This window comes from Fusarium mangiferae (assembly GCF_900044065.1).
Source record: "Fusarium mangiferae strain MRC7560 genome assembly, contig: FMAN_scaffold005, whole genome shotgun sequence".
Taxonomy (NCBI): domain Eukaryota; kingdom Fungi; phylum Ascomycota; class Sordariomycetes; order Hypocreales; family Nectriaceae; genus Fusarium; species Fusarium mangiferae.
Window position 1 is genome coordinate 764153 of NW_024573925.1, and position 13419 is coordinate 777571.

At 46.9% G+C, this 13419-nt stretch overlaps 4 protein-coding genes across 4 annotated transcripts; 2 read left to right on the plus strand and 2 right to left on the minus strand.

The window, feature by feature from the left end:
- Positions 1–2682: 2682 nt before the first annotated feature.
- FMAN_07189 (uncharacterized protein) lies at positions 2683–4597 on the plus strand (the record flags this gene model as incomplete). The annotated part of the gene is made up of 3 exons (XM_041830782.1): positions 2683–2947; positions 2993–3479; positions 3526–4597. The coding sequence occupies 3 exons, from the start codon at positions 2683–2685 to the stop codon at positions 4595–4597; spliced, it is 1824 nt and encodes a 607-aa protein (XP_041681411.1).
- Positions 4598–4845: 248 nt separating this feature from the next.
- FMAN_07190 (uncharacterized protein) lies at positions 4846–6639 on the minus strand (the record flags this gene model as incomplete). The annotated part of the gene is made up of 5 exons (XM_041830783.1): positions 4846–5251; positions 5305–5664; positions 5715–5820; positions 5873–6264; positions 6317–6639. 5 exons carry the CDS (start codon positions 6637–6639, stop codon positions 4846–4848), a joined length of 1587 nt encoding a protein of 528 aa, XP_041681412.1.
- Positions 6640–8690: 2051 nt separating this feature from the next.
- Positions 8691–9635, plus strand: FMAN_07191 (uncharacterized protein; the record flags this gene model as incomplete). Its single annotated transcript, XM_041830784.1, has 2 exons — positions 8691–9270; positions 9319–9635. 2 exons carry the CDS (start codon positions 8691–8693, stop codon positions 9633–9635), a joined length of 897 nt encoding a protein of 298 aa, XP_041681413.1.
- Positions 9636–10129: 494 nt separating this feature from the next.
- On the minus strand, positions 10130–12745 carry FMAN_07192 (putative pre-mRNA splicing protein PRP2; the record flags this gene model as incomplete). Its single annotated transcript, XM_041830785.1, has 1 exon — positions 10130–12745. One exon carries the CDS (start codon positions 12743–12745, stop codon positions 10130–10132), a length of 2616 nt encoding a protein of 871 aa, XP_041681414.1.
- Positions 12746–13419: the final 674 nt, after the last annotated feature.

Here is a 13419-nt window from a genome sequence, read left to right on the forward strand (position 1 = left end):
TCCTCAGCGTGAACCCCCCTCACGTCCGTGGCGTTTCCCAGCGATGATCCGACCCGGACTTGAGATAAAGTCCGCGATCTATCCGAATGCCAACGTACAAGTGTTTCATGAAATGCACGGATCGTTGCACCGTGACTCACACGGTAATGAAAGATTAAAGATTTTGTATGGGCTGATGGGGTTTTGGTATTGTTTTCTGAATGTCTGAACGAATGGACGTGTCTTGAGGTTCATATTAAGGTTGCAATGATCCACATTTAGCTTGGTTGCTTATTTTCCTATTTGGGAAAATGAGAAGTTCACGGTCAGGGACTGTATCAGTTATACGGAAATGGGAATCGGTCGATGGCGGAATTTGATCGGATTCCGTGGAAGAGGTCATGCTGTGAACCCGAAAATTCTTGTCGTCCCTCAAAGCATGGACTTGTCCGCAGACTCATACATGTGAGACTACAAAGGAACCAACTGGCTCACTATTCAATCAAGACCACAAGCATTGTCTAAGCTTTAATCATCATGAGGCATAGCAATCAACAGCACAGACAATGGAGATCGAAGGGTATAGTTCCCCAGAAACCTGAAGCCTTTTTCTTAACCTTAGGGTCACCTCGAAGAAGCGCACCTTCTACAATTACACTGTCACGATATAGTGAGATCATCGCTCCACCAGTATGGCACAAATTCACTAGAGCAAACAGGAAGTGATGAAGATCCGCCACTTTTATAATTATCGATGCTAGACCGACGAGAATCCCACTCATCGCAGGTCGCCGAGGCATCAAACATCAGCAACGAGACACCAGAGGGGCCACCAGGGACGTGAAGAACGTGCCCGTGCCTGCTGTGTCACAAATCGAAGAAAGGTATACAGTAGAATCGAGGTGATCAGAGCGTGGAGGAATTCTTGAATCCTTTGTGGAACAACATTTGTCCATGGCATAGAATACCTCACGAGAAACCACGCCTGCGCTTAGAGCGCGAGTTTACATCTGTCAGACTTCAATATCTGACCCAAGATTTTAAAACTCTTTTTTTAGTACTTCAAAAAGTAGAATGACCGGATCGCTAATGCCTGAGTATGTCAAGAAACAAGTTTCAAGTGCACCACAGCAACTGGATCTGTCCTGAACTCGATACTGTACACATATATATCATTCCGTCTCATCCGCCTCTTCTTATGAGTTGGCCTCATGAGAAGATTTCGAGAACCCACCAGCCACCATATTTTCCTCTCCGACTACTCGTGACCTTTCATTCAGGTTTTGAATGCTTAGTGGGAGTCTCCAAATGCTACAGGCGTAGAGCAAAGTGACCCTCAGGTAACCGAAGCATGCACATGTCAGGAACTTTTGCAAATTGCTAAGATGTGCTGACCAAGACTGTTGTCAATATCGCAGTTGACGTCTGACTCAGTCGGTTTTGTGCGGTAACACATGGAAGATTAGATCTGTGCTTGTGGTTCGGATGGATAAGGTAGTCTAACCTTGACAAAGGATGACTGTATAATCACGGGATGCGATAAAGAATCTGTTAGGCATTGATGAACAGTGGTAAGATGTGCATATAAGGCTGGCACGCGTGCCAATGGGAGACTGAGAAGGACAGGAGGGTCAGCTCTAAAGCCATTCTGGTATATCTAGAGGTCTACTATACTATGACATGCATGTATGATTAGTCTGAGCTGGTACCACCGCTAAGTGAGTTCGCAATGGACTCTCACCTAAATTGAAGGGAATAATGGCTCGAATTTATCTGAGACAAAAGCTAGATTACTTGTGTTACCATTCTACTTCATTTCGGGCTCAAAACAAGTTATCGAAATTTCATAATTGGGGGCTATATCAACTTTCATCAATTTACCCTGGTCCTTCAAGCATTTGGCCAATCAGTCAATGACCCAGTAGCTAACACCTCAAGAGAACACTAGGCATTGGCTGTTGGTCAAGACCAAGTCATTTGTAAATGCTGACAGCCAAGCTTGCTAGTTGGTAGCTAAATCAAGGCCTCAAAACATGTCAGCCCTACCAAAGTATCGGTGAACTATTTCAAGCTCAACGAACAACCGTACACTCAATCACCATTTCAGTTGAGTTTCCATAAGTTTTCTATGCAATTATTTTGAGTAAAACAACACTTGGTAAGTCTTATTAAACTGGTAGTATGCCCTCTTATACAGCATCATATTGACCAACATCGAGAACTTGACGGCAACCACACCCGCTTATCTCAGACAACGTACATCGCATGCTATCCAACCATATCTTGACAGATTTTCTAGACTCGTCCCAAGTGATGGACCTAGCGCTGACAGAATTTGCGAAAATATGCTTATTCCGGTGCCAACTCCGTGGTATGCCACTGAGCTGAGAGCGTCCGTCTTGGTATGGCCCCCAATCCTGTTCAATTCCAGGTAAAGTCAACAATTGACTCTGCTGATTGGGTTGAGTCGTGATATTAGGGGAGCCAAAATGTGACTTCGTGGCGCAGAGGGTCTTGTCATGTAAGATGATGTTGTTGTTGTGTGCATTCACCGTCGGATGGATATTGTGAGAAAAGGAAGTCTCCGAATTCAGTATATTACAGCGCCGGAACCCGAGTACCTTGGTCAATATGAAGACAGATAATTGATATTTATCCTTTCGTTCCTCAATTGGGCGCAGGTCCTAACTCGGCACTTGCAATATGTACTTCTCACTCTCTTCTCTCATATTTCTCCCCTTAGTTCTCCAATCGTTCATCACATCAGTATCCGCCACATACTGGAACAACACCAAGAAGTTTGACCTTACCATAACATGGGAGAACTACGCCCCAGATGGCTTCACACGAAAGATGCTGCTCGTAAATGGGCAGTCCCCTGGACCTGTGCTTGAGATCAACCAGGATGACTTGGTGGTGGTAAAAGTCCACAATCAGTCTCCAGAAGAACTCACTATTCACTACCATGGTATGTCTCTAGTGTAGAATAAGCTCGGAGGTACTGATAAGCTAGGACTGGAAATGAAAGGCACACCATGGACCGACGGCGTTCCCGGCGTTACACAACATCCCATCAAGCCAGGATGCAGCTTCACTTACAAGTTTCACGCCACACAATACGGAAGTTTCTGGTATCACTCTCATCACCGGGGCCAGATCGAAGATGGTCTCTACGGAGCTATCATTATTCATCCACGACCCCACGAACCGAACCCGTTTCACTTGATCTCCGATGATAAGGAGACTTTGTATGAGATCCAAAAGGCAACGAGGAATGTTAAGCCAGTCGTTATTTCTGACTTTGTGCACCTTACTTCTACTGAGAAGTGGGATATGACAGTGGCAGCTGGGATCGAGGACTCGTGCTATGATTCGATCCTCTTTAATGGCAAGGGAAGAGTCGAGTGTCTACCTAAGGATCTCGTGGCAGCCAATCTCAACGAGATTCAGAAGAGCTACCTTGAGTTGATACCAGGCGGTGCTGAGTTTACTGACAAGTCGTGAGTCTCCAGGGCAAACTCTACTGTCAATTGCTGACACTTACAGCTGCCTTCCTGCGTCTGCTCTAAATGCCCTCGCCGGTGGTCTAGGCAACGAAGAGGCCCTCCTCCCTGGAACATTCTCCGGATGCAAAGAAACAGAGGGCCAAATCGAAGTCATCAGAGTCTCCAACAAATACCACGCTTCCTCAAAATGGGTTGCTTTTGACATTGTTGCTGCAGTCAACTTTGTCAACGGCGTCTTCTCCATAGATGGCCACGATATGTGGGTATACGCCATGGACGGCTCCTACATCCAACCTCAGAAAGTCCAAGCCATTGCCGCCACAAACGGAGACCGATATTCCGTTCTTGTCAAGGTTGAAAAGTCCGGGGACTTCAAAATGAGATTCAATTCGAACAGTGCGCCGCAGATCATCACCGGCCATGCTATTCTCTCAGTTGACGGCTTCGGTTACACACAAGAGGCTGAACCGTGGATCAACCTCGTGGGCATTCCTGTGTCAAAGAACGTCGTGGTGTTTAACCAGATGGTGGCGTTTCCTTACCCCCCAGTTTCGATTTCGCCAACTGCTGATGTCACCTTTAATCTAAGCATGGAGATCAAAGGCGCTTCGTATCTCTGGGCTTTGAACAGCACAGGTCTTATGTCAAAGGATCTCGACGAGCAAAGACCTACACTCTTCAACCCCCAGCCTTACGTCCACAACAACGTTACAATCTCTACAAAACTGGGACAATGGGTAGATCTCGTCTTTGTGGCAGCCATGTTTCCCCAACCTCCACATCCGATTCACAAGCACGGTTCAAAGATGTACATGCTAGGCACGGGAACTGGCCCTTTCAGGTGGAGTTCTGTTGAAGAAGCTGCCAAAGAAATTCCCGATCAGTTCAATCTTGTCAATCCGCCTCGAAGAGATGCCTTTCTTTCGGCGCCGGCGGATAAGGAGCCGAGTTGGGTTGTAGTTCGATATCACGCCGCCGATCCTGGTCCTTGGCTTCTCCATTGCCATATCAATAATCACATGGTTGGTGGCATGATGATGGTTATTCAGGATGGTGTTGATGCGTGGCCAGAGGTTCCTGAGGAGTATGCTGAGGGTGGCGATGGAGAGTGAAGTGTTGGTGAAGGCGCTTATGGAGCGAGCGATCTTTTGACTTCTCATCGAGACTAGGTCTCACCATTCAACTATTGTTTGTTAATAAACCCTTTTCGCATATAATCAATTGGAACTTGAATCGCGATGATCCTGCTCATCCACTGATACAGGTTCTTAAATTCCAAGACTAAAAAGGGATCAAGAAATTCATCAAATTGCAATGCATCATGGTATCCTAACAAAAATGCAAATCATATCCCGCTACATTAAAACAGCCAAGTAACCACATTCTTCACCTTGGCCTTCCACCCCGTCTCCTCTGTGACCTTCTCCTCAATCGTATAAACATCCGTCTCAAGGTCCATCTCGCTCAGCCCCACGAACTTTGTCTTCTTGACAAGCTTCCACACCACAAACATGAGCAGCATGACCGGTAGCTCGATGTAAAAGCTGACAAAGCTAACACCGTCGAACTTGGGACTGAAACAGCTCCAGCCCTGGACGAGAACGAGGAAACTGTTGAGAATGACGCAGATCCAGGGTCCGTAGGGATACGTCCAGTTCTTGAAGGGGAGAAGATGAGTCTTGCCTTGTAGTGCGAGGGCTTGGCGGAAGCGGATTGACGTGATGCCGATGGAGATCCAGCTGAGTTGGTTGGACACACCGACGATACTGTGAATGTTAGCTATGCCCAAGATGTAGATGCCGATCGATGCTTGACTTACTTCTGGAGCCAATTCCACAAATCGCCCGCTCCGATGAAACTCGAGCCAAAGCAGAGACCAGCCACGAACCCTGTCACAAGGACAGCAACCCAAGGTACTCTGTTCCTGTTGAGCTTCCCAAGGACCTTGGGGGCATGACCCTCGATAGCAAGAGTGTACATCAATCTCACTCCAGCAAAGAGAGCGTGGTTTCCAGCAGACAGGACACTAGTGAGAATAACGGCGTTGATGACACTTCCAGCAGCTTTGGCGCCCGTCATTTCAAAAACAATGGTGAAAGGAGAAGTGCGGGTCTCCTTGGAGTTGAGATCGGGATAGTTGTAAGGGACGTTGAGACCGATGAGAAGAATGGAAAGGAGACTGGTTCTGTTAGTGAGATGAGTAAGTGAGTGCGGGTGAATGAGACGTACTAGAAGAGGATAATCCGCCAAAAGACATTCTTGACGACCTTGGGGAGGTTTCGTGTGGGATCCTTGGTCTCACCAGCCGTGATGGCAATACTCTCAGTTCCTCCATCTACGCCAGTCAGTTTCATCTCATACCATCTGAGATTCACATCTCAACTTACAAGCAAAAGAGGCCGTGACGAAAACAGAGGCAAAGCCACCAATACCTCCAACAAAAGGCGCACCAGGGATATGCCAATATTTCCCGCCGATGTACTCTCCCGTCTCATTTCCACCGCAATTAACAACGATGCCCATGACGATGAAAACCACAATGGTGATGACTTTTAGCAGACTGAGCCAGTACTCGAGTTCACCATATGCTTTGACGGAAATAATGTTGACGCCGATGAGCACAACCCAGAAAATGAGACTGAGGGCCCAGCCGGGGAAGTTGTCGGTCCAGTATTGGAGAACGAGCTGCAGGGCGACGAGATCCGAGGCAGTGGACACAGCGTCGTTGAACCAGTAATTCCAAGTGAGAGCAAAGCCAAACGCATCATCAACAAAACGTCTGCCTCGTTAGCAATAATCCCGCCTACAAGTGTCTCACTAAGACAACTCACCCTGCAAAAGTACAAAAACTTCCAGCAACGGGTATAAACGCCGCCATCTCCCCCAGAGCCAACATGGTCGTAAACACGATAGCACCCACGATGGCGTAGGCGATCAATATCGACGCTGGCCCACCCGTGGCAAGGGACTTTCCAGTACCGAGAAACAGGCCAGTACCGATGGTGCCGCCAATAGCAATCATCTGCACCTGGCGCGCTGAGAGCGAACGCTGCAGCAGATCCTGTTGCGTGGGTCGCGGGACATCGCTGTGCGGTAGATTCTCGACGTCATCGTCAGGAGATTTGCCATGTTCTTTTTCCGGTGGGAACTCCATTGTGACTGTTGTCTTGATCACAATTGCGACAGTAAGTAAGACATGTAAGTTGGAATCTATAGAGATACAAGTTTCATCTCTTGATAGATGATATACTTGGCTTCGAGATCCGCAAAAACGAGGCACGAGGAATTGCGTGCTCAGAGGCAAATCCACTCTCCAATGTCAAGAGAGTTGCAGTTACGTACGAGCAAAGTGTATTTGGGTGGTATTCTACTACTATCCCTTCCTTGCTGAACCATGTCAATGGGATCTTCAGAGTGACAAACTTGAACCCGCTAAGGGAAGGTCGCTAAGTTTGGATCTGGCTAAGCACTAAAGTTCCGTGGTAACGTCGCATGAACCCACATTGTAACTGAATTCAGCCTGTTGACGGTAGGTAACAATAAGATATGATTGTATCTACTGTTTCTCGAATTCTCGGCTCTTCCTCCAGCATTTCTACATATTCTCAACCTCATTCATGTCTGAGATATCGCTGGACGGAAATATTGATATCAAATTACAAGTAGCCCACTACAGAGTCACTACGGCGATCTGGAGGGTCACTCTCGGCCCCATCATGCCGGCTGGGGTTACGTCGCCGAGTTTTCCAGAAAAATCTCTGCTTAGGTATAGTCTGAAGGATTCCAAGCTCGTGGTTCGGTGGCATGTTATGTTCAAAGGCAACCAACATCATCTTACATCTGACATCTTGTATATAAACTTCAATGTCGCAATTCTTTCCTCAATGACAACACTGCCCATGTCTACCTCTTCTCATAATTATCCAATGCTGCTGACACTCACGAGACATTGTGCGGCTCTCATGATGTTCGGCGGCATGGGTCAAGTATAGACTAGTCTGGCCAAGCCGGGAATTAACATCTGAGCCAAGAATCGCCAAGATCTCTTTTTTTCGCTTTCGCCCTCTTCTAGAAGCTTGCTTGGGTTAATAAGCAGAAAGCAGTGCAGTTCAGCTCCGAGATCATGAAATTTATTCCCGTGTGGTTGCCTCTCTATCACTCCATGGCTCTGCCTATATCGCCACTTAGTGACCCTCTCACTTATTGATGTCTTTGTTGCTGTACTCAACACTCAAGATGTCTATCACCTCATAGATTATCATAATCGGTCTCACGGGCTCACTCACAGACTCATTGCTCGCATAAACAACAGTTTTACAGACTGTTTATTTGCAAGGATCTCATTTCCACATAACATGATCTTGCATAGATTGAATTTATTATGGTCTTTCTCTTATGCCCACTCTACATGACTTTGTTTGGCCAACTTATGCGAACCTAGGCTCAGACACCTCAATGTCCTAGAGGATTAGCACATAACACAAAAATAAATTTATGTCTCGTGCGATTCAAGCTAGACTGAGACATCTTCTCCAGGGAAATGCGCCAATAATTGTTTGTCATGTCCAGTCAATGCGCGTCTTTTGATGTGCTGTGTTCTTACAGTCAGTTCATAGCACATATGACTCCGAGAATATGCCTAATATGACCCTAGAGTCAAGCAATGGTCACATAGCCGTATCTCAACGGACCTGGCTGTAACTAACAATCCGTTAAATGTGTCTACCAAACATTTGGCCTTGGCTGGACTCGACTTGATCTCGTCGGTTGTCACAGGCTACAGGCTTCCAACTTACACTGGACCCAGTCTGCTGTGATCCTTCAAGGCTACCAAATTAACCATAGCCCAACCAAGCATCACCATCACCATCACCAATCTGTCCTCATTTCAGTGGTCTACAAACATCAAGGTACCATGTATTAGCCAGTCTTTTACTTGAGTTAGTCTGCCTTAATTTATGGTGAAAGCCTAGCTGTCACTGGCGTAGGACTTGTGGTGGCTGCATCTCCCCACAGCCACTCCCTCCCATCCTAGCTCAGCTCATAGGCAGCAACACCAACAATAAAACCGCCAATATCTTGTCATAAAACTGTCCTTTTTAGAAAAATCTACTTAATAGGCATCTATGTTTCTCTTCTCAGAGTAGCATCAATTTTATTTCATTTCTCATCCTCTCAAGATACCCCCGTCACAGTGCTTATAAAATGTTATCCAACCTCGCCTCAAAACTAGGCCTCAGCTCCAAACCCGGATCCCAATCCTTCCTCAAACCACGCGACCCTTCCAAGAACATGCTCACCAAAGTGGACTACACATCAAACGACATTCCCATCCCTGATACTTTCCTCTCTTCTCCGCCTGAAAAACCAATAACGACTCATCCCATCGACTTTGCAAACTCTCCTCTTCCCCAGTACGATGGCCACACCGCTATCGTGCTAGACAACGTCCTCTCACCAGAAGAATGCAAACAGCTTCTCTCTCTAGCAGAAGCGTCCGTCCCAAGACCTGATGAAAGTGCACCGACTTGGAGACCTGCTTTGATAAGCGCCGGTCCTGGATGGGAGGCCCCGGCGCCGGGGTACAGGGAGAGTGATAGGATTATATGGAATCAGCAGACAGTTGTTGATCGCCTATGGGAGCGCTGCATGCTCTCCGAGGGGTTGCGGGAACTTTTGGCTGTGGTGCCGCCGCAACCTTATATGAAGGGTGGGAAATGGGTGTTTAGTCGCTTTAACGAGAGGATGAGGTTCTTGAAGTATTCACCGGGACAGTTCTTCAAGCGTATGTGTAACCAACCGTCTCCAGTGTCTCACAGCTAACATATCTCAGCCCACTGCGACGGCCCTTTCTACTATACCGAAGGCCCAGGCAAAGAGTTTGAGACTTTCTACACCGTTCACCTATACCTCAATGACTCTATTGAGAATGATCCAGCTTCGGAACTTGAAGGTGGCGCAACTTCATTCCTCGACAGAAAGGGAGAGAAGAGAGTCGATGTAAACCCCAAAACTGGAAGCGTTCTCATTTTCCAACACAGAGGGCTTTTCCATGAAGGAGCAACGGTACACAAAGGGGTCAAATACACCATGAGGACAGACATTCTCTACGAGTGGGTTCCCGATAAGGAAACGGAAGAGGCCAACTAAGAGAGGCATGAAAACTTGGGACCTCGATCTTGAGGAATGAAAAATTCGAAGGCATATCTAGTGAATTTAGTAGTACAAGTTATGGGTAACAAGACTCTAATGTTGACAGGCTATCATCAAATGCTCCCACCTTGATTAATCCCAGTCCACTTATTATGCATTTCCTTACTGTAGCCCTTCTCCTTGATGCTCTCTTTAGTGAGGATTTGCCTAATTATGTTTATTACTCAGAGCAACAATCCTAAGCTTGTCATAAGGCTACTCAAAGTTATGAATGTATAATCCTAAGCTTGTCATAGCTACTCAAAGTTCTGGATGTGCAATCCTAAGCTTGTCATAACTACTTAAAGTTATGGATATACAATCCTAAGCTTATCATAGTTACTCAAAGTTATGAATGTATAATCCTAAGCTTATCATAGTTACTCAAAGTTATGGGTGTGCAATCCTAAGCTTATCATAGTTACTCAAAGTTATGGCTGCAATACTGCCTATTAGTTATATGTCCTTTGTTTCGGCATCTTGGCCACTAAGTCCTCCATATCATCCTTTTTATAAAAATGCGGTGCTAACTCCCCTAACCACTTAGGCTCGATAGGCATCACGCTGCGCATATAATCCTTGGTCGTCTGCACGAGCTCAAAATAAATGACCATCTTCGGCGGGGGGTCGACGGACATCATGACACTGCTTGGGTGTATCCACATGGATGTGTTGGTCTTGACCATCCTGTAACCATCGCCGCTCTTCTGCAGCCGTGCAGCGTTGACGAAGAACCCCGATGTGATGGCTCGCTTGATGGGGGTGAGGTTGGAGGCACCACACGAAGACAACGCAACTTCGACCCTTTCGCATAGCTTTTCCAGTTGGTCACGAACGTCACGTGCCCTTGTGAGAGTCCGTTGTTGAAGGAAGTTCTCCTTCGCCCAGATGGGGGAGAAGCCGCTGTCAACCCATTGGGTCCAGATGTTGAGGAGTGTGACGTGGTCACCTCCATCCTTGATGGTGAATCGGTTTCGGGCGCTGTCTGCTTCAATCTTCTTGTCCTTGGGTCGGAAGAACAGCGTGGAAGCTTCACCAAGCATCGATACAATGGACAGAACCTCTTCGACGCAGCCTTCCTTGCCGGCAGCCAACACAGCCTTGGCTAGCAAAGGGTCTGTAGGGAATTCGGCCATTTGACGGCCAACTTTGGTCAATGCCCCATGACGATTCAACGCTTGCAAAGCATATAACTGATTCAGCGCGCCAATAAGAGAGTCTTTAGACGGAGGATCCATGAAATCGAAATCAAGCAGTTCATTGATGCCCAGGGACTTCAGTTGAAGCACAACACCGTTCAGGTTTGTTCGCTGGATTTCTGGTGTAGTTGATTCGTCCATTTCGTTCATGTATGCGAATTTTGTATATAGACGGAAACACTTTCCTGGGCCAACACGACCGGCTCGACCACTTCGCTGGTTCGCAGATGCTCTTGAGCAAGGAACAACAACTAAGTTCGATGAACGGGTGGCGGGGTTGTAGACGTTTTCCTTGACAAAACCAGGATCAATAACGTAGACAATTCCATCAATGGTTAAACTGGTTTCGGCGATGTTTGTGGCCAATACGACCTTCCGAGCTCCTTCTGGTGTTGGTTCGAAGATCTTTGCCTGTAAGTCGGACGGTAAGTTTGCGTAAATTGGGCAGATGACGAGTTCTTTGATGCGGTTGCCAAGTTTTTTTGCTGTCTGGGTAAGTTCAAGCTCAGCGGCTTCGATCTCGTCTTGTCCGGTCAAGAAGATTAGAATATCACCCTTGGGTTGTGTTGTGTGAATCTGGAATGTTGTTACAATGGCCGCGGTCAAATAATTCGCTTCGGGAGCGGGTGTATAGTAAATATCGACTGGATATCGTCGACCAGGAATATTGAAGATGGGGGCGTCGTCGAAATACTGTGCGAACCTCTCGGCGTTCATGGTAGCTGACGAAATCAGCAGCTTCAGATCAGGTCGCGATCTCGAGAGATCCTTGAGTAACGCCAGGAGGATATCAGTATGTACTGTGCGTTCGTGAGCTTCGTCTATCATCAGCGCTGAATACGACGAGAGTTCTGGGTCTGTCATGATTTCTCGTAATAACATTCCATCAGTCATATACTTGAGGATGGTCTTGTCGCTGGTGCAGTCCTCGAATCGGATCGTATATCCGACCTCTCTACCGATTTTGACACCTACTTCATCGGCCACACGAGCTGCGACACTCATGGCGGCCACTCGCCGAGGTTGTGTACATCCCACTTTCATGCCGTTCTTGGTATAACCCGCCTCGTGGAGGTATTGTGGTAGCTGAGTCGTCTTTCCACTACCAGTCTCTCCGACAATGACAAGAACTTGGTACTTCTCCAGTGCAGCGAGGAACTCGTCTCGATATTGGTAAATGGGCAAACTCTTTCGCGTCTCCTGTATTGACAGCGCCTTCTTCTCGGCTTCGTCGATCCGCGCATTCAGGGCTTGTTGTTCTTTGGTCAATGTTCGACCATCGTCGGTTTTTCTCGCATCCGATTTCCACTGAATATACTGTGATTCATCCATAAGAAAGTCGTAATCATCGTTCTCTCTTTCGGCGCGCTGGATTTGCGCTTTCACCTTTGTGGTTTGTTCCCGTTCCCATTCTTCATGCTCAGTAACGAATTTCTCCCGTCCGAATTGGTCTCTTTCAATGTGCTTCTTATAGAGTACCTCTTCCTTCTTCTTGCGATCGAGGCGTCCCTTCTCGGTGATGTAGTCCTCAGGCATGTAGTATCCATCTCGATGGTCATCAATATTAAGTCGTTCTTCGGCCAGGCGCAGGATCTCTCTGTTCTTGGCAAATTCAGCCTTCTCCTTCTCCGAAAGTCGCACGCCGCTCCTCAACTCATCCGTCTCCTCAGCAACCTGCTTCCGCAAGAGAGCAAGTCGTTCGGCTTCTCGTTTCTTGAGGTACTCTTGTCGCGATCGCTCTCGAATATCAGGTAGCGCCGCCTTATTCCGTGCAGCAGTATCTTCTGTCTTCTTCCTCTTTTTCGAGGGCTCCTTCGATGACTCCGCCTCATCCTCCATAGGGAGGAAGGCATAGCGTTTGGCGCTCATGATATGTTTGTGTCGAGTAGGTTGAGGTGGAAAGGTGGGTCTGGGTCCGTAGAAGGTTGTATGTACTGTATGTACAGGGTCACGTGACTTCTCAAAGCTTGAATCGCGCTTAAAGACAGGGCCGCAGTCTCCTTATATACATAAAAAATCGTATTAACTTTGGTTGTATTGTCAGGTGTCTATCAGTGTAGTAGTCTAAAAGTCTGAGAGTTACACTTAGCTTAGACGAGGTACTTGAAGCTTTAGGACATTTATCCTAAGTGATGAAAAGAATTAGGCAATTTAGCCTAAGCTTAGGGGATTCTTTACTGGGTTTATTTTGACATCCTCTACTAGAGTCTTTTGTTTCTTGCTCCTGAGATGCTGCAGCCTAAAGGTAACCTTACTGAATAAATGTATTCGAGACTTCAGCCTAGCCAGAGACTTTATTGTTGATAATTCTGTGGCATTGGAATACCTGAATCCCACTTATTGGTCGCTACTGGGTTAAAGCAATATAATGTTTTCTTGCTCCTCGGGGATGATTCAAGCAAAAGTTATTCTCCGTTTGCCCCAGGGCTGTGGCCAAAGACTGAAGCTTTCACTGGTAAACAGACATCGAGCCAAGTCTATGATGAAGCATCAAAATCCAGTGTCCATATTCAAATAAGGATAGATTTACGACTAAGTTCATA